The sequence below is a fragment of the Oncorhynchus masou genome, chromosome 21, assembly GCF_036934945.1.
Source record: "Oncorhynchus masou masou isolate Uvic2021 chromosome 21, UVic_Omas_1.1, whole genome shotgun sequence".
Lineage (NCBI taxonomy): Eukaryota > Metazoa > Chordata > Actinopteri > Salmoniformes > Salmonidae > Oncorhynchus > Oncorhynchus masou.
Window position 1 is genome coordinate 29,647,849 of NC_088232.1, and position 21,198 is coordinate 29,669,046.

At 41.7% G+C, this 21,198-nt stretch overlaps 1 protein-coding gene across 2 annotated transcripts in view; it reads right to left on the reverse strand.

Annotated features, from left to right (window-relative positions):
• LOC135508078 (all trans-polyprenyl-diphosphate synthase PDSS2-like) overlaps positions 1-21,198 on the reverse strand; it is a 53,350-nt gene that overhangs the window by 14,664 nt on the left and 17,488 nt on the right. For both annotated transcript variants that reach the window (XM_064928006.1, XM_064928005.1), the window contains exons 3-4: positions 13,547-13,745; positions 2,013-2,087 (exon numbers count right to left, since the gene is read on the reverse strand). In XM_064928006.1, coding sequence (XP_064784078.1) covers positions 2,013-2,087; positions 13,547-13,745 — 274 coding nt within the window. The remainder of the gene's footprint in view (positions 1-2,012; positions 2,088-13,546; positions 13,746-21,198) is intronic.

Below are 21,198 nucleotides of genomic sequence, written 5' to 3' on the forward strand. Positions count from 1 at the left end.
TCAAAATATATTTGAGATTCTTCAAAGTTGCCACCCTATGCCTTGCCACACTCTTGGCATTCTCTCAACCAGCTGCATTAGGTAGCTCTTCCAACAGCCTAAAAGGAGTTCTCATATATGCTGAGTACTTGTTGGCTGCTTTTCCTTTACTCTGCAGCCAACTCATCCTATTAAATCTATTTTATTTTTTTATTTTTTTACCCCCTTTTTGTGGTATCCAATTGTTAGTAGTTACTATCTTGTCTCATCGCTACAACTCCCGTACGGGCTTGGGAGAGACATTTACATTTAAGTCATTTAGCAGACGCTCTTATCCAGAGCGACTTACAAATTGGTGAATTCACCTTCTGACATCCAGTGGAACAGCCAACATCCAGTGGAACAGCCAGACAAAGGTCAAAAGGTCAACAGCCAGACAAAGGTCAAGAGTCATGCGTCCTCCGAAACACAACCCAACCAAGCCGCACCAATGTGTCGGAGGAAACACCATACACCTGGCGACCTGGTTAGCGTGCACTGCGCCCGGCCCGCCACAGGAGTCGCTAGTGCGTGATGAGACAAGGATATCCCTACTGTCCAAGGACCTACCGGTCGCGGCCGGCTGCGACAGAGCCTGGGCGCGAACCCAGAGTCTCTGATGACACAGCTAGCACTGCGATGAAGTGCCCCAGACCACTGCGCCACCCGGGAGGCCTATCCCAAATCTATTTGATCAATTTTGAATCCACAAAATGTGGAATAAGTCAAGGGGTATGAACACCTTCTGAAGGCACTGTATACAATGTTTGCAAATTTATTAGAAATAAAAAAAACTAAAATATAAATGTATGTAAGTATTCAGACCCTTTACTTCGTACTTTGTTGAAGCACCTTTTAGCAGCGATTACAGCCTCGTGTCTTCTTGGGTATGATGCTACAAGCTTGGCACACCTGTATTCGGGGAGTTTCTCCCATTGTTCTCTGCAGATCCTCTCAAGTTAGATGGGGAGCGTCACTGCGCAGCTATTTTCAGGTCTCTCCAGAGATGTTAGATTGGGTTCAAGTCCAGGCTCTGGCTGTGCCAATCAAGGACATTCAGAGACTTGTCCCGAAGCCACTCCTGCGTTGTCTTGGCTGTGTGCTTAGAGTTGTTGTCCTGTTGCAAGGTAAACATTCGAACCAGTCTGAGGACCTGAGCAGATTTTCATCAAAGATCTCCATGTACTTTAGTCAGCATCGAGGCAAAGAGCAGTCTCCCAGTCCCTGCCGCTGAAAAATATCCCCACAGCATGATGCTGCCACCACCATGCTTCACCGTAGGGATGGTGCCAGGTTTCCTCCAGACGTGATGCTTGGCACCCAGAGAATCTTGTTTTTTATGGTCAGAGTCCTTTAGGTGACTTGACAAACTCCAAGTGGGCTGTCATGTCTTTTACTGAAGAGTGGCTTCTGTCTGGGCATTCTACCATAAAGGCTTGATTGGTGGAGTGCTACAGAGATGGTTGTCCTTGTTTAAGGTTCTCCCATCTCCACAGAGGAACTCTGGAGCTCTGTATGAGTGTCCATTGGGTTCTTGGTCACCTCCCTGACGAAGGCCCTTCTTACAGTGTATTCAGACCCCGTCACACAATCCCTTCTCAAAGTCAGTGTATATGTCGAAGAAACTATGTTCCTCGAAAGTACTAATGTCATGATTCCAAAGCTATTCGATATTACAGAGAGCAAGTTAATTATCTAACATCTCAGAAAGGATTTGTAATGTTGTACTTCTTGTTGACGAAATTTGAGCTACTGTTGGGTCTTTGAGCTAGCGCCCAATAGACACCCATTCACTCCTTGAAGGAGAGCGCTCCTTGTCCCAGAATGCACTGTGTGGCCCATTGATGTAGCGAATGTTAAGACTCCTCTGTGAGGCACATCGATCTGCAGGTTGAACCTGGTGAGATTGTAGACTCCTAAATTGACAGTGCAGTTTGTTTAGGTGAGTTTACAGCTAACTAGTTACACTGTCCCTGGTATGGAAATGGTCTTACCTCCAAACTGTTGGGCATCTCATGGTAGATTCCCTGCACCAAGTCACCAATGGCACTTGAGATCAACTCCACAACCTGTCAAACACAAAATAAAAAAGCTTTTGTTAACCACCATGAAAGCACTTTCTGTAGTATTGAAATTGCTCTAAAGAGATGGTATAGAGCAGGGTTCCCCAACAGGATTGTATTTGGACCCCAAGTTTTCTGAGCAACAACAGTAAAAATAATCTATATTCAATACCAGTCAAAAGTTTGGGCACACCTACTCATTCAAGGGTTTTACTTTTTATTATTTTCTACATTGTAGAATAATAGTGAAGACAAAACTATTAAATAACACATATGGAATCATGTAGAAACAAAAAAGTGTAAACAATTTGTATTTATTTTATATTGAGATTCTTCAAAGAAGCCACCCTTTGCCTTGATTACAGCTTTGCACACTCCTGGCATTCTCTCAACCAGTCATGAGGTAGCCACCAGGAATACATTTCAATTAACAGGTGTGCCTTAAGTTAATTTGTGGAATTTCTTTCCTTCTTAATATGTTTGAGCCAATCAGCTGTGTTGTGACAAGGTAGGGGTGGTATACAGAAGATGGTAATTTACCAAATAGGGGTAAGTCCATATTATGGCAAGAACAGCTCAACTGGCCTCCCGGGTGGCGCAGTGGTTAAGGGCGCTGTGCCATCAGAGACTCTGGGTTCGCGCCCAGGCTCTGTCATAACCGGCCGTGACCGGGAGGTCCATGGGGCGACGCACAATTGGCCTAGCGTTGTTCGGGTTAGGGAGGGCTTGGTCGGTAGGCATGTCTTTGTCTCATTGCTCACCAGCGACTCCTGTGGCGGGCCCGGCGCAGTGCGCGCTAGCCAAGGTTGCCAGGTGCACGGTGTTTCCTCCGACACATTGGTGCGGCTGGCTTCCGGGTTAGATGCGCGCTGTGTTAAGAAGCAGTGTGGCTAGGTTGGGTTGTGTATCGGAGGACGCATGACTTTCAACCTTCGTCTCTCCCGAGCCCGTACGGGAGTTGTAGCGATGAGACAAGATAGTAGCTACTACAACAATTGGATACCACAAAATTGGGGAGAAAAAGGGGTAAAAATTCCACACAAAAAAAAACCGAACAGCTCAACTAAGCAAAGAGAAATGACAATCATTACTTTACGACATGGTCAGTCAATGCGAAACATTTCAAAAACTTTGAATGCTTCTTCAAGTGCAGTCGCAAAAATCATCAAGCTCTATGATGAAACTGGCTCTCAAATCAAATTTCACATACGTGTTTAGCAGATGATATGAAATGCTTGTGTTTCTAGCTCTAACAGTGCAGTAATATCTAACAATTTCACAACACACACAAATCTAAAGTACATGAGGACCGCCACAGGAAAGGAAGACCCAGAGTTCATTAGCATTACCAGCCCCAGAAATTGAGGCCCAAATAAATGCTTCAGTGTTCAAGTAACATTCACATCTCAACATCAACTGTGTGAATCAGGCCTTCATGGTCGAATTGCTGCAAAGAAACCACTACTGAAGGACACCAATATGAAGAAGAGACTTGCTTGGGCAAAGAAACATGAGCAATGGACATTAGACTGGTGGAAATCTGTCCTTTGGTCTGATAAAACCAAATATTTTATTTTTGGTTCCAACCGCTGTGTCTTTGTGAGACGCAGAGTAGGTGAACGGAAGATCTCCGCATGTGTGGTTCCCACCATGAAGCAGGTGGTGTGATGGTGTTTTGCTGGTGACACTGTCAGTGATTTATTTAGAATTCAAGGCACACTTAACCATTGTGGCTACCACAGCATTCTGCAGCAATATGCCATCCCATCTGGTTTTGGCTTAGTGAGACTATAATTTGTTTTTCAACAGGACAATGACCCAGCACACCTCCAGGCTGTGTAATGGCTATTTGACTAAGAAGGAGAGTGATGGAGTGCTGCATCAAATTACCTGGCTTCCACAACCACCCGACCTCAAAACAATTGAGATGGTTTGGGATGAGTTGAACCGCAGAGTGAAAGAAAAGCAGCCAACAAGTGCTCCGCTATGTGGGAACTCCTTCAAGACTGTTGGAAAGGCATTCCAGGTGAAGCTGGTTGAGAGAATATATTTTGGATTACCACATGATTCCATGTGTTATTTCATAGTTTTGATGTCTTCACTATTATTCTGCAATGTAGAAAATGGTAAAAATTAAAATCCCTTGAATGAGTAGGCATGTCCAAATGTTTGACTGGTACTGTATATGCATTTTTTTATTTTTTATTATTGGACATAAGACTAAAATCACTTGGAGCTGGTGTTTTAATGCTGGAAATCTGTTCCCCAAAGTATTCCCACGCATAAAGAGATGTGTGCTCTTATACAAATGTAAGCAAGGTTTGAAATGATTATGTTTTAGTCATTGGGTAACACTTGACACCCAGCGTTATAATATGGGCATAACACTGTCGTGACATATTGCATTATTTTACGGCTGGTTATGACATCTTCATAAGTGTCAAAACCTACCACACAACGCAAAATATTCCATTACACCATAGCCTACATGTCAACAGTACGTTTGTCGCACAACATTTCATGAAATTGACCATATTAAATTGTAATTGCGCACAAGGGAAAAAACACATTTGAATAAATGTGCGCTTTGACACTTATGCAGGTGTCATAACCAGCCATAAAATAATGCAATATGTCACAGATGTAAATACAGTGCCTTGCGAAAGTATTCGGCCCCCTTGAACTTTGCGACCTTTTGCCACATTTCAGGCTTCAAACATAAAGATATAAAACTGTATTTTTTTGTGAAGAATCAACAACAAGTGGGACACAATCATGAAGTGGAACGACATTTATTGGATATTTCAAACTTATTTAACAAATCAAAAACTGAAAAATTGGGCGTGCAAAATTATTCAGCCCCCTTAAGTTAATACTTTGTAGCGCCACCTTTTTCCGCGATTACAGCTGTAAGTCGCTTGGGGTATGTCTCTATCAGTTTTGCACATTGAGAGACTGAAATTTTTTCCCATTCCTCCTTGCAAAACCGCTCGAGCTCAGTGAGGTTGGATGGAGAGCATTTGTGAACAGCAGTTTTCAGTTCTTTCCACAGATTCTCGATTGGATTCAGGTCTGGACTTTGACTTGGCCATTCTAACACCTGGATATGTTTATTTTTGAACCATTCCATTGTAGATTTTGCTTTATGTTTTGGATCATTGTGTTGTTGGAAGACAAATCTCCGTCCCAGTCTCAGGTCTTTTGCAGACTCCATCAGGTTTTCTTCCAGAATGGTCCTGTATTTGGCTCCTTCCATCTTCCCATCAATTTTAACCATCTTCCCTGTCCCTGCTGAAGAAAAGCAGGCCCAAACCATGATGCTGCCACCACCATGTTTGACAGTGGGGATGGTGTTCAGGGTTATGGGCTGTGTTGCTTTTACGCCAAACATAACGTTTTGCATTGTTGCCAAAAAGTTCAATTTTGGTTTCATCTGACCAGAGCACCTTCTTCCACATGTTTGGTGTGTCTCCCAGGTGGCTTGTGGCAAACTTTAAACAACACTTTTTATGGATATCTTTAAGAAATGGCTTTCTTCTTGCCACTCTTCCATAAAGGCCAGATTTGTGCAATATACGACTGATTGTTGTCCTATGGACAGAGTCTCCCACCTCAGCTGTAGATCTCTGCAGTTCATCCAGAGTGATCATGGGCCTCTTGGCTGCATCTCTGATCAGTCTTCTCCTTGTATGAGCTGAAAGTTTAGAGGGACGGCCAGGTCTTGGTAGATTTGCAGTGGTCTGATACTCCTTCCATTTCAATATTATCGCTTGCACAGTGCTCATTGGGATGTTTAAAGCTTGGGAAATCTTTTTGTATCCAAATCCGGCTTTAAACTTCTTCACAACAGTATCTCGGACCTGCCTGGTGTGTTCCATGTTCTTCATGATGCTCTCTGCGCTTTTAACGGACCTCTGAGACTATCACAGTGCAGGTGCATTTATACGGAGACTTGATTACACACAGGTGGATTGTATTTATCATCATTAGTCATTTAGGTCAACATTGGATCATTCAGAGATCCTCACTGAACTTCTGGAGAGAGTTTGCTGCACTGAAAGTAAAGGGGCTGAATAATTTTGCACGCCCAATTTTTCAGTTTTTGATTTGTTAAAAAAGTTTGAAATATCCAATAAATGTCGTTCCACTTCATGCTTGTGTCCCACTTGTTGTTGATTCTTCACAAAAAAATACAGTTTTATATCTTTATGTTTGAAGCCTGAAATGTGGCAAAAGGTCGCAAAGTTCAAGGGGGCCGAATACTTTCGCAAGGCACTGTATATGTGTTATGACGCTGGGTGTCAGGTAAAGTGTTACCCAAATATTAAATCTGTTTGGGCATCTTGCAGAAAATGTGCAGTCTACAAATTATTTGTAATTATGTTCCGGTGCCCTGACCATCATCTGAAGAAAATAAAATTGTCCCACGGCTGAATTTAGTTGTTAATCCTTGGTATAGAGGATTCCATCCTCTAGACTAAGGGGTGGCTGTAAACATAAGGGTTGAGTGTGTGGGTGTCTGGGCTGTGAATTGACCAGATCTAACTCCTCACATTATCAGACCAGTGTGGACTGGCTGAGGACTGCCTGCTGTTTTCTTTAAGTACACACAGACTGAGCTTTTTCAATTTTTATTTTATATATAGCGACCTCCAGTTTAAACTGAATTATTATGAGGCTTTATCTGGTGTCAAGTCTGAGGAGTTGGAAGGCAGATGGTAAGGCAGAAATCAGGAAATGTCATGGGGGCTGTGGGGGTTGATGAGGCTCTTGAGCAGTGGTCTGACATCTGTTGCTGTGGATCTTTGTCATTAAGAACCCAACTCGGTATTAATACCTTCTTCTTGTTTTAGATATAACTTCACTCTGTTCAACAGTGTTGCCGGGTGGTATCGTATGTTCTTCACTAGCACCCTCTCACGCCTTCAAGGAATTCTACTTGGTCCAGGTGTGCGGGCATGTAGTGGAATAAATGTTCCAAAATTTAAAAAAAGGTTCTTCTTACTTCATTTGTTTTTTCTTATTTAGGATTCAACTTGCCCCAGGTAAAAGTGTGGCCTTTGAGATGCCAAGTTAAAGATTTTTTGGGAGGCTGAACAGCTTTGTCTCATTAAGCTCCACTAAACTTTTGTGTCATCCGTCTGCAGTTGCAATATCCCTCTTGCAGGGGGCATCCATGACTACATTTTAAATAGCACCCTTGCTCACACATGTGATACTAATCCTCCAAAGTAAATTCAATCAGACACCTTATTTAAATCTCAATCCATGATTTTTACAAAAGGTTAGCTTTATCAACCAATTCACAACCAATTTCAGAAAGGACAGTGTATGGGCAAACATTTACATGTCTACGTAGATGATAAGAAAAAAATGATTCATACGTTGCACTCCCTCAATACATTCAAGTCGTTTTTTCATAATTTAAGTGGTTGCACTGTCTGTCTCTAGTCTTAGTAGTGACCTCTGGGTAACAAGCCTCACAAAAGGCCCAAAAGGACAATGCCTCTAAAAGTGCTACCAGATGTGCTAGCTGGCTATGAGGAACATTTTTGGGGAAAGTATCAGTTAAGTCCCCGCCTCCCCCTTACTCTATTCCCAAATCTCGGCGGATCGTGTTTTGCCGACAGGTCTGTGAGGGAATGAAACCGGAGCTGGGCTCTGAGATCCCTTTACCATTTATACAAGTACTGGCCTAGGATTCCTCTCAAAGCCAGGACACATAATCCAGATTAATTCCTCTCCTAAATAAATATATTTTGCAAAACGAGTGCTAATGCTACAACTGCTACTACAGTTATGTCTGTCTTGGTGACACACAAAACAAAAAAATACAATTTAACATCATTACAACTCAAGCAATTGGTGAGTTCAAAACATTTTATTCTCCATTTGTCACTGTCTTTTGGTTTAATAGGCAGTGCCATGAACATAGTTTAGACAAAAGTGTGAGTACTAATTGTTTTGATATGTTCCGGGTAGCCTCTGAGATTAACATTGACGAATACACGGATATGGTGACTGAGTTTCAGGAAATGTGTAGGAGATGTTGTACCCACTGACTTAAAACCTACCCAAACCAGAAACCCTGGATAGATGGCAGCATTCATGCAAAACTGAACCAACGCATTTAACAATGGCAAGGTGACTGGGAATATGGCCGAATACAAACAAACAGTGTAGTTATTCCCTCCGTAAGGCAATAAAAAAAAGAGCCAAATGTCAGTACAGACACACAGTGGAGTCGCATGTGATAGGGTCTACAGACAATCACGGACTACAAAGGGAAAACCAGCCACGTCGCGGACACCGGACAGCTAAACACCATCTTTGCCCGCTTTGAGGATAACACAGTGCCACTGACATGGCCCACTACCAAGTGTATTTCTGTGGGCTTTCCTTCTCCATGGCCGACGTGAGTAAGACATTTAAGCGTGTTAACCCTCTCAAGGCTGCCGGTCCAGACGGAATCCCTAGCCTCAGAGCATGCACAGACCAGCTGACTGGAATGTTTACGGATATATTCAATCTCTCCCCTATCCCAGCAAAGGTAACTGATCCTCAACACAGGGGCCCTAAAAGGGTGCGTGCTCAGCCCCCACCTGTACTCAGTGTTCACCCACGCCTCCAACTCAATCATCAAGTTTGCAGACGACAACTGTAGTAGGCCTGATTACCAACAATGACGAGACAGCCTACAGGGAGGTGGTGAGGGCCCTGGGAGAGTGGTGCCAAGAAAATAACCTCTCACTCAACAAAACGAACTGATGGTGGAATTCAGGAAACAGCAGAGGGAGAACGCCCCTATCCACATCGACCAGACCGCAGTGGAGAAGGTGGAAAGCTTCATGTTCCTTGGCGTACACATCACTGACGATCTGAAATGGTCCACCCACACACAGTGTGGTGAAGAAGGTGCAACAGAGCCTCTACAACCTCAGGAGGCTGAAGAAATTTGGCTTGACCCTTAAAACGTTTACATATGCACAATTGAGAGCATCCTGTCGGGCTGCATCACTGCCTGGTATGGCAACTTCAAATGCAGGGCTCTCCAGAGGGTGGTGTGGTCTGCCCAATGCATCACCGGGGGCAAACTACCTTCCCTCCATGACATCTACAGCACCCCATGTCAGAGAAAGGCCAAGGAGATCAACCACACGAGCCACGGCCTGTTCACCCCCATATCATCCAGAAGGCGAGGTTAGTAAAGATGCATCAAAGCTGGGACCGAGAGACTGAAAAACAGCTTCTATCTCAAGGCCATCAGACTGTTAAGTAGCCATCACTAGCCTGCTTCCACCAGGTTACACAACCCTACACCTTAAAGGCTGCTGCCTTACATACAGACTCACTGGCCACTTTAATAATGTTTACATACTGCTTTACTTATCTCATATGTATATACTGTATTCTAGTCAATGCCACTCCAACATTTCTCAATCTAATGGGGCGGCAGGGTAGCCTAGTGGTTAGAGCGTTGGACTAGTAACCGGAAGGTTGCAAGTTCAAACCCCCTGGTCTCTAAATTGGCTTGTTATCACTGCCTGTTATGGCAACTGCACTGTCCACAACAAGGGGGGCACACTGCCTGCCCTTCAGGACATCTACAGCACCTGGTATCACAGGAAGGCCAAGAAGATCATCAAGGACCTCAGCCACCCGGCCTGTTCACCCTGCTAGCATCTAGACTGCGGAGACGGTACAGGTGCATCAAAGCTGGGACAGAGAGAAACAGCTTCTATCTCCAGGCTATTAGACTGTCAAATAGTCACCACAAGCCAGCCTCTGCCCAGTACCCTGCCCTGAACTTAGTAACTGTTACTAGCCAGCTACCACCCAGTACTCTACCCTGCTGCACTATGTACATAGTCATTGAACACTGGTCACTTTAATAATGTTTACATACTGTTTTACCCACAACATACAGTGCCATCGGAAATTATTCATACCCTTTGTCTTTTTCTACATTTTGTTACATTAAAGCCTTAATCTAAAATTAATTCATTTTTCCCCTCATCAACCTACACACTAACCCATTTTGACAAAGCAAAAACAGGTTTTTAGAAAAAAAGAAAGTCAACAAATCACATTTACATAAGTATTCAGACCCTTTACTCAGTTGAAGCACCTTTGTCAGCAATTACAGCCTTGAGTCTTCTTGGGTATGGTGCTACAAGCTTGGCATGCCTGTATTTGCGGAGAGTTTCTCCCATTCTTCTCTGCAGATCCTCTCAAGCTCTGTCAGGATGGATGGGGAGCGTTGCTGCACAGCTATTTTCAGGTCTCTCCGGTCGGGTTCAAGTCCGGGCCCTGGCTGGGCCACTCAAGGACATTCAGGACATGTCCCGAAGCCACACCTGCGTTGTCTTGGTGTGTGCTTAGGGTTGTTGGAAGGTGAACCTTCACCCCAGTCTGAGGGCAGACAGAGCTTTGGATGAGGTTTTCATCAAGGATCTCTCCGTACTTTGCTCCATTCATCTTTGCCACGATCCTGATCAGTCTCCCAGTCCCTGCCATTGAGAAACATCCCCACAGCATGATGCTGCCACCACCATGATTCACCGTAGGGATGGTGCCAGGTTTCCTCCAGACAGGACACTTGGCATTCAGGCCAAGGGGTTCAATCTTGGTTTCAAAAGTCCAGAGATGCATTTCTTATGGTCAGGTGCATTTTTGGCAAACTCGAACCGGGCTTTCATGTGCATTATACTGGGGAGTGGCTTCCATTTGGACACTACCATGAAGCCTGTTTGGTGGAGTGATACAGAGAATGTTCCCTGACCAAGGCCCTTCTCCCCCGATTGCTCAGTTTGGCCAGCTCTAGGAAGAGTCTTGGTGGTTCCAAACTTTTTCCATTTAAGAATGATGAAGGCCACTATGTTCTTGGGGAGCCACAGATCTGGTACCCTTCTCCAGCTCCGTGCCTCGACACAATCCTGTCTCGGAGCTCTACGGTCACCTCCCTGACCAAGGCCCTTTTCCCACGACTGCTCAGTTTGGCCGGGCAGCCAGCTCTAGGAATGGAGGAGGTCACTGTGTTCTAGGGGGAACTTCAGTGCTAAAGAAAAGTTTTGGTACCCTTGCCCAGATCTGTACCGACAAAATTATTTAAAAAGACAGATTATTTCACTTATAATTCACTGTATCACAATTCCAGTGCGTCAGAAGTTTACATACACTAAGTTGACTGTGCCTTTAAACAGCTTGGAAAATTCCAGAAAATTGTGTCATGGCTTTAGAAGCTTCTGATAGGCTATCATTTGAGTCAATTGGAGGTGTACCTGTGGATGTATTGCAAGGCCTACCTTCAAATTCAGTGCCTCTTTGCCTGACATCATGGGAAAATCAAAAAGAAAACCACCCAGAATTTTTTTTTGTAGACCTCCACAAGTCTGGTTCATCCTTGGGAACAATTTCCAAACGCCTGAAGGTACCATGTTCAAACAATAGTACACAAGTATAAACTCCATGGGACCACGCAGCAGTCATACCGCTCAGGAAGGAGGCGTGTTCTTTCTCCAAAAGATTAACGTACTTTGGTGTGAAAAGTGCAAACAGTTACAAAAGTATCTATATCCACATTTAAACGAGTCCTATATCGACATAACATGAAAGGCCGCTCAGCAAGGATGAAGCCACTGCTCCAAAACTGTCAATAAAAAAGCCAGACTACGGTTTGCAACTGCACATGGGGACAAAGATCCTACTTTTTGGAGAAATGTCTTCTGGTCTGATGAAAAAATTATGTAACTGTTTGGCCATAATGAGCATCGTCATGTTTGGAGGAAAAAGGGGGAGGCTTGCAAGCCGAAGAACACCATCCCAACCGTGAAGCACATGGGTGGCAGCATCATGTTGTGGGGGTGCTTTGCTGCAGGAGGGACTAGTGCACTTCACAAAATAGATGGCATCATGAGGATGGAAAATTATGTGGATATATTGAAGCAACATCTCAAGACATCCGTCAAAAAGTTAAAGCTTGCTCACAAATGGACAGTGACCCCAAGCATACTTCCAAAGTTGTGGCAAAATGGCTTAAGGACAACAAAGTCAAGGTATTGGAGTGGCCATCACAAAATTCTGACCTAAATCCTATAGAAAATATGTGGGCAGAACTGAAAAGCGTGTGCGAGCAAGAAGGCCTAAAAACCTGACTCAGTTACACCAGAACGGTCAGGAGGAATAGGGCAAAATTCACCCAACTTATTGTGGGAAGCTTGTGGAAGACTACCTGAAACGTTTAAACAATTTAATGGCAATGCTACCAAATACACCCAATTAGTATGTAAACTTCTGACACACTGGGAATGTGATCTAAGAAAAAAAGTGTCTCTCTACTATTATTCTGAAATTACACATTCTTTAATTTAGGTATATTGTTAGGTATACTGCACCTTGAGCTATAAACATAAGCATTTTGATGCACCTGTGTTAACATCTGCTAAATATGTGTATGCGACCAATAACATTTGATTTGATTTCATTTGAGGGGAAGAGTGGGAACTTGCATTATTCCCACCCAAACATATTTTTGACATGCATGTCTGTCCAGCAGGGGGAGCTCTAGAATGTGATGAAATGGTGAAAAATAAGCTATTAAGAACACTGCAAAACACATGAAAGTGTAATAAGGTGAAGGTTTAATAATGCCTATGTTTACTGTCACTGACAACCTCTGAAAGCTGCCAGATGTTTTTGCTGTTATATGCCCAAATGTATTTGAGGAAGTACTTCCACTATCCCTTTGATCATGATCACCATGACCTGAGGTGGTATTTTAAATGCCCGTTTTTCTATCTGAGCATGAACCATCTGAGCTGATGCAGGGAGGAGAATTTTTTAAGATTGCAAAGCAGAGAGAAAATAGGTTATTTAGATTATTTTGTGCAGCCATATTCTGACAGTTGAGCTTGGTCACAGATTGTCAGCAATGGGTTGCCAGCGTACACACTGGAAGCAATCTGTGACACCCATGCCTGCACCCAGACAGGGGCACAGACACACATAATCTGCAGAAGTGCTTGGTAAGAATAAGTAGAAGGCAGTAAGAGAACGCAACCCCTTCTACATAGTGTGTATATCTGGGTGCATTATTCCCACCCAAACATATTTTTATTTTTCTATGTGTGTGAGTATGTCTGCCTGCCTGCCTGCCAGAGGTCTAAGTGAGATAATAGATTTGTTGATTCAAATCAATCCACAACAGCCAGGAAAAATTGAGTGGTGTTTAAACTCCTCCGCTTAGACGGTTTGTGTTCTCATCAATATCGTTAGCCATACTGCAACAATCTCAACATCGTCAAGTATCATTTCATCTCACTGAAAAACTATTGAGACCTCAGACATAAAAATGCGGATTTCAGATTGCATTTTGGAAGACTCATTTGAAGGGTGAACAAAAAAGCTCCAGGACAAGAAATCTTTCTATCTCCAACAGAATTTGTTATATGATGACCATTTCATACCTTAGTATTGTTCAGCTGGGCCAGTCCGGTGCAGGCGTTAGCGAGCAAGAAGTCCCCACTGAGAACGGCCATCTTGTTTCCAAACTGCATGTCCTTCAGGGGTCCGTCTGAGTTGGTCCACTCCTTGAGGTTGACAATCCCACGGTGCACCAGGAAAGCCGTGTGGATGAGCTCTGTGATTTCAGCCAGGTTCCGCTGGCTGCAGAGGAGAAAAACACATTTTATGACATCAATAAAACATCCAATTTAACACATACAGTGAGCTCCAAAGGTATTGGACAGTGACACATTTTGTTGTTTTGACTCTGTACTGCAGCAATTTGGATGTAAATATGATACGAGGTTAAAAGGATACTTTGGGATTTTGGCATTGAGGCCCTTATCTACTTCCCTAATCAGATGAACTAAGGGATACCATTTTTATGCCTCCAGTATGAAGCATGTTAAAGGTAGTTTCATGAGCCAATACTAACTAGCGTTAGAGCAATGACTAGATGTCTGTGGGTATCTGCTTTAATTTGAGGGTATTTTCATCCATATCGGGTGAACCATTAAGAAATTACAGTACTCTTTGTACATTGTCCCTCCATTTCAGGGGACCAAAAGTTACAGCCACACAAATATCATACCCCCAAAACATCCTAACCTCTCACCATTACATTAAGAGGGGAGGTTAGCATATATATTTGTGCGTCTAACTTTCTCACTCAGAATTATTTAAAATCAGAGTAGCTTCCACATCCATGTTGTTTACACCATGTGTAACTCTGTGTTGTCTGTTCACACTGCTATGCTTTATCTTGGCCAGGTCGCAGTTGCAAATGAGAACTTGTTCTCAACTACCCTACCTGGTTAAATAAAGGTGAAATTAAAATAAATAAATAAAATATAGAAGTGTTTAGAAACATATCATATTCTTATTTACAATAAAAGTGACTCCAAAATGACAATACATTATTTACCATTAATTTCTATTGGGCACAAAATAATCAGAAACACAACCAAAACAAACATCCATCCAATATAGTCAATATTTATGTAGTCATTGCGTGCAATGAATATGGGATCAAATACTACTTTAATATACATAAGTGAATTTGTTCCAATACTTTCGGTCCCCTAAAATGGGCGGGGGGAAGATGGAAAAAAAAAATGCCGTAATTTCTACATTTCTAAAGCTGAGGAGTGGCTGACGGTCTGTACTTTAACCTCAGTCATTGTATTATTTCAAATCCAAAACAACAAAATGTGGCACTTTCCCAATACTTTTGTAGCTCATTATATTTCACATTCACTTCTACAAAAGTATGTATCAACAATGGTAAAGATCAAAAGTGCAAATTATAGGGTGTCTAATCAAAAACACACCAATGACTAATTGTGTAGACAATCCTCTAAGAAAACCAATGGTCCAGACCTCATGTCTCTATCATAATCCATGCATGGCCAGAATTATGGTGACTAAATCAATAGAGGTCAGGCGGGGAAAAAAAGTGGTAAAAAGGAATTATCAGGGAAATTACATCGTGTCAGGCTGGATTATGTGCTAGTATTAAGGTTACTGGCTACCTGACAGGCTCACTTTCGCATTGAACTCGTCATATTTCTTCTCGAATTGGAAGGATATCGATTTTGAGACATGACGTAGTATTTTAGTATATTAATTTGAAATTCCTGGTAGTTTTCGAAGATTTCTCACAAAAACAAACTTAACTCTGAGCGTATAAGAAAGCTTTTTATTTTCAAAGTCTCATTTAATTTCGCTCTGTCATGATAATGTCCGTTTTTTTCGACCCGCTGATACAACCAACAACTTTGAAGACAACCACAAAATGTAAAATCCTCAATTTCTCAGAGATTATTTTTAAATAGATTTTATATAACCTGGAGAAAAAAAGATTACCATTATTGAGAAAAAAAATAAGCCTTAACTCAGTGCTATTCTTGATTACCATAAAAAAGATGCTCAACTGGTTTTTCAACGGAGCTTTTGAACTTGGCCTGAGGAAGCCTATAATCAAATGTTGATTCATTCATTGCGGGTGGATAATTACGTCCCTCTCCATATGGGCTGAGCCTGCCAGGGCGAGACAGACAGGGGGATCTGTCTGTGGAGGGAGCCAGGGATGGGTGCACTGATGGCCACTTAAGACCATCTTTCAGCCAGTGTGAAACAGTCCTGATAAGACATTTCAATTCCAGTCTGTCAATTCTAGTTGTTCCTGCCCATACTACGCCGTATAGCCTGACACATACGTGCTTTGTCTAACGGCAGGTAATTGCATGTTCTACAGTTGCTCAGAGAGAGTTGTTATTAAAATGCAATAATGTAATTTATTTCTCTGCTCAATCATATCTATTGTCCCCCTTCTGTGGAGAGGAGAAAATTTGGCAATGTCTTTCATTTCAATCCCTGACACTGCATTGGTGTTATTGTTAACACACACAGGATTCAATTGTGTTGCTGTAAACGTTTTAACAGACAATTCAAGTTAGGGATGAAAATGACAGCCTAAATGTTGAACAATTGATCTAATTTAACAAGACGTAATTAAAGACCTTACATTCAAAATAGGCCTATTTGATTATTGGATTTAACATTTTAAAACAGTTTAATAATTTATATGTTCATACTCCCTACATCAAATGGTAACCTTGGTACAAATATATCAGACAAATACCAAACACATTGTTACTGCAGCAAAAGAAAAAAAGCAGGATATTGAGTACATCCTGTACCAATGCAGCTAAATAATAACGTTGGCACTAGGAGCTATTCTGACGATATTCACCACTCCTCCCACCCCACCCTAGGACCCCTACAGAATCCTCGCCCCTTCTCTGCCTTAGATCTACAACTCATGATAAGCAGCGTCTTCGCCAGGAGAGGAAAAAGAGGACTTGTGTATAAATAGCTTCGGCACACGGTTGCATAGCAACTGATGCCATCTCGCTGAGGCATTCCCGCCCCTAACACGCCCATTGTCCTGAGTGTTCTGTTCCATTTTCCTCCCTCTACAGGGTCCACATTACCCTGCAATACAGCTGTGTATCTGGCCTCTCTCTCTCTCTCTCTCTCGGTTGATCTTTATCACTCTCTCTGCTTCTATCTTTCTCTCTCCATCTCTCCGATTCTGTACAGCTCTGGCCCGCTCTCTGTGTTTAGTTCCCTGGTGAGCCATCAGTATTGGGCACTGGAGTGGGAGACATTTTACAAATGCTGGCTGTCAGAAGGGGGGGGAGAACATTCCCCTAGAGGTATCAATCAATCCCCCCCATCAGTGCTCCGGCCCAGGTGCTAATGAGCCCACCCTCTGACAGGGAAGCGGGGGTGAGACAGAAGGAGAGAGAGAAAAAGGGGGGTTGTGGTACAGAAAGAGTGAAAGGAGCAAATGAGGTGACCCAGCAGAGATTTATCTGAGTGTGCGTGTGTGTGGACGTGTCCCCACAAGAATAGTAAACAAACACTAATTTGACCAACTGGGAACATTTTGTTAGTCCCCACAATGCTATGTCTAGGGGGTTTAGGGTTAAGGTTAGAATTAGTGTTGGGGTTAGGAGCTAGGGTTAGGTTTAGACACATGATTGTGTATGCAAATGCAAAGGTCAGTGAGTACAATACAATAGTTAGTCATCATGAGTCACGACACATGACATAGAAGGTCGAGGTCATGAAACTGGATGCAACATCTTGCATTATGAGTAGTGTAACTTAAAAAAAGAATGATGTAGAGGTTGTGTATACTTTAAGCCAGTAGCTTTAAAAGTAGCACTCAAGAGCCAAAAAGGGTATCTGAACAGTGCGCACGATGTCACATACAGTGCCTTCAGAAAGTATTCACACGCCATGTCTTTTTCCACATTTTTTGGGGTTAGTGTGATTCAAAGGGATTTCATTGTAGTTTATTGTCAATGATCTACACAAAATACTCTAATGTGAAAGTGGGAAAAAAATCTAACAAAATGTATGGAAAATAAAACACTAATATACAATCTCTTGCTTAGATAATGATTAAAACCGCAGAGTCAATACATGTTAAAATCACCTTTGGCAGCAATTACAGCTGTGAGTCTTTCTGGATAAGTCTATGAGCTTTGCACACCTGGATTGTACAATATTTGCCCAATATTACTTAAAGAATTCAAGCACTGTCAAGTTGGTTGTTGATCATTGCTAGACAGCCATTTTCAAGTCTTGCTGAAGATTTTCAGGACAATTTAAGTCAAAACTGTAACTAGGCCACTCAGGAGCATACACTACCGTTCAACGCTGTGTACTACTCCTCCCTTTATTCTTGTTAGAGCACAAACGGGCTCTAACAAGAATAGAAAGAGTGGGAGGCCCCGGTGCACAACTGAGCAAGAGGTCAAGTACTTTAGAGTGTCTAGTTTGAGAAACAGATGCCTCATAAGTCCTCAACTGGCAGCTTCATTAAATAGTACCCACAAAACACCAGTCACAACGTAAACAGTGAAGAGGCGACCTCGGGATGCTGGCCTTCTAGGATGAGTTCCTCTGTCCAGTGTCTGTTCTTTTGCCTATCTTTTATTTTTATTGGACAGTCTGAAATGTGGATTTGTCTTTGCAATTCTGCCATGTTTTTTTTCTCTAGGATTTTGCCTGTACTTAGCTCCATTCTGTTTCTTTTTATCCTAAACAAAACTCCATAGTCCTTGCCAATGATAAGCATACCCATAACATGATGCAGCCACCACCATGCTTAAATATGTTCTCGGTGATGTGTTGTGTTAGATATGCCCCAAACATAATGCTTTGTATTCTGGACAAAACGTTCATATTTTTGCCATATTGGAAACAGTATGCATGGTTTAATATTTTTATTATTATGTATTTATTTTATATATTGTGGAGAAACTACAATGTTGTTCCATCCTCAGTTATCCCCTATAGAGGTCGAACGATTAATCGGAATGGCCGATTAATTAGGGCCGATTTCAAGTTTTCATAATCGGAAATCGATATTTTTGGACACCGATTTGCCCATTTTTTTAACACTTTTATTTAATCTTTATTTAACGAGGCAAGTCGGTTAAGAACACATTCTTATTTTCAATGACGGGCTAGGAACGGTGGGTTAACTGCCTCGATCATGGGGCAGAACGACAGATTTTCACCTTGTCAGCTCGGGGGATTCAATCTTGCAACCTTACAGTTAACTAGTCCAACGCTCTAACCACCTGCCTCTCATTACACTCCATGAGGAGACTGCCTGTTACGAAAATGCAGTAGGCCAAGGTAAGTTGCTAGCTAGCATTAAACTTATCTTATAAAAAAACAATCAATCATAATCACTAGTTAACTACACATGGTTGATGATATTACTAGTTTATCTAGCGTGTCCTGAGGTGCATATAATCGATGCGGTGCGTATCTTTGCTCCAATGTGTACCTAACCATGAACATCAATGCCTTTCTTAAAATCAATACACAGAAGTATATATTTTTAAACCTCCATATTTAGCTAAAAGAAATCCAGATTAGCAGGCAATATTAACCAAGTGAAATTGTGTCACTTCTCTTGCGTTCATTGCACGCAGAGTCAGTGTATATGCAACAGTTTGGGCCGCCTAATTTGCTAGAATTTTACGTAATTATTACATAACATTGAAGATAGTGCAATGTAAACAGGAAAATTTAGACTAATGGATGCCACCCATTACGGTTCCGTATTTCACAGAAAGTGGTAGGCAGCAGCAGGCTCATAAGCATTCATTCAAACAGCACTTTCGTGCTTTTTGCCAGCAGCTCTTCGTTGTGCGTCAAGCATTGCGCTGTTTATGACTTCAAGCCTATCAACTCCTGAGATTAGGCTGGTGTAACCGATGTGATATGGCTAGCTAGTTAGTGGGGTGCGCGCTAATAGCGTTTCAAACGTCACTCGCTCTGAGACTTGGAGTGGTTGTTCCCCTTGCTCTGCATGGGTAACGCTGCTTCGAGGGTGGCTGTTGTTGTGTTCCTGGTTCGAGCCCAGGGAGGAGCGAGGAGAGGGACGGAAGCTATACTGTTACACTGGCAATGCTAAAGTGCCTATAAGAACATCCAATAGTCAAAGGTATATGAAATACAAATGGTAATGAGAGAAATAGTCCTATAATTCCTATAATAACTACAACCTAAAACTTCTTACCTGGGAATATTGAAGACTCATGTTAAAAGGAACCACCAGCTTTCATATGTTCTCATGTTCTGAGCAAGGAACTTAAACGTTAGCTTTCTTACATGGCACATATTGCACTTTTACTTTCTTCTCCAACACTTTGTTTTTGCATTATTTAAACCAAATTGAACATGTTTCATTATTTATTTGATGTATTTTATTAAGTTAAAATAAGGGTTCATTCAGTATTGTTGTAATTGTCATTATTACAAATACATATGTTTTATATATTTTTTATTATTAATTTATTTATTTGTATTAAAAAAAAAAAAAAATTAAAAATCGGCCGATTAATCGGTATCGGCGGTGAAAAATCATAATCGGTTGACCAGGGTGGAATCCCTTAATGGTTTCCTTATATATTATTATTTTGCTACTGATTTAGGAAGGGTGCCGATATCTTTGTAGTGACTGGGTGTATTGATATCATCCAAAGTGAATTAATAACTGCATCATGCTCAAAGGGATATTCAATGTCTGCTTTTGTATTTGTTTTACTCATCTATCAATAGGTGCCCTTCTTTGCGAAACCTCCCTGGTTTTTGTGCTTGAATCTGAAATTCACTGCTCAACTGAGGGATCTCACTGATAATTGTATGTGTGGGGTACAGATATGGGGTAGTCGTTTAGAAATCATGTTAAAAACAATTATTGCACACAGAGTCCATGCAACTTATGTGACTTGTTGACCACAGTTATTTAGGCTTGCCATAACAAAAGGGTTGAATACTTATTGACTCAAGACATTTCATCTTTTCATTTTGTGAAACACATTTCAGCAAAAAAATATGTTAATCAAATGACAGACAGATGTCAGTCAGTTAATTTGTATTTTTGTAAAAACAATGCATGGCAATTATAATTATGTTAATCATAGAAGGCATGTAGCCAGCTACACTTCCTAATGTTAATCTTCCATTTTAAAGGAGAAAAAAAAAACTTTTTGCAAAAGCATTTTCTTTCCTTTTCTGCATGACAAACACAGAATCCTGGGTTAACATTACCCCTGGACTAAAATCATTTGTTATTTAACAAAATGCTTCATTAGTAACTTCCCTATAGTAGCCACCAGCTGACAGCGAACATACACTCCCCTCTGTATTTATTTGGAAAGTGTAGCTAAATTTTTTAATTTGGCTCTATACTCACTTTGGATTTGAAATAAAATGTTTCATCTGAGGCAACAGTACAGAATGTGACCTTTTATTTTAAGGTATTTTCATACAACTTTGTTTTACCGTTTAGAAATAAAAGCACTTTGTATCTATCAATAGTTTAATGTAAATTTATACAATGGAAAATTATACTTATATTTGCATCAAATACACTTTCCTTGGAAGTTGTGTATTGGTTATATATAGCATATGATTACATTACGTGATGAATGATTATCAATGGCAATCAACAAAAACCATCAAGCGCTATGATGAAACTAGCTCTCACGAGGACAGCCACAGGAAAGGAAGATCCAGA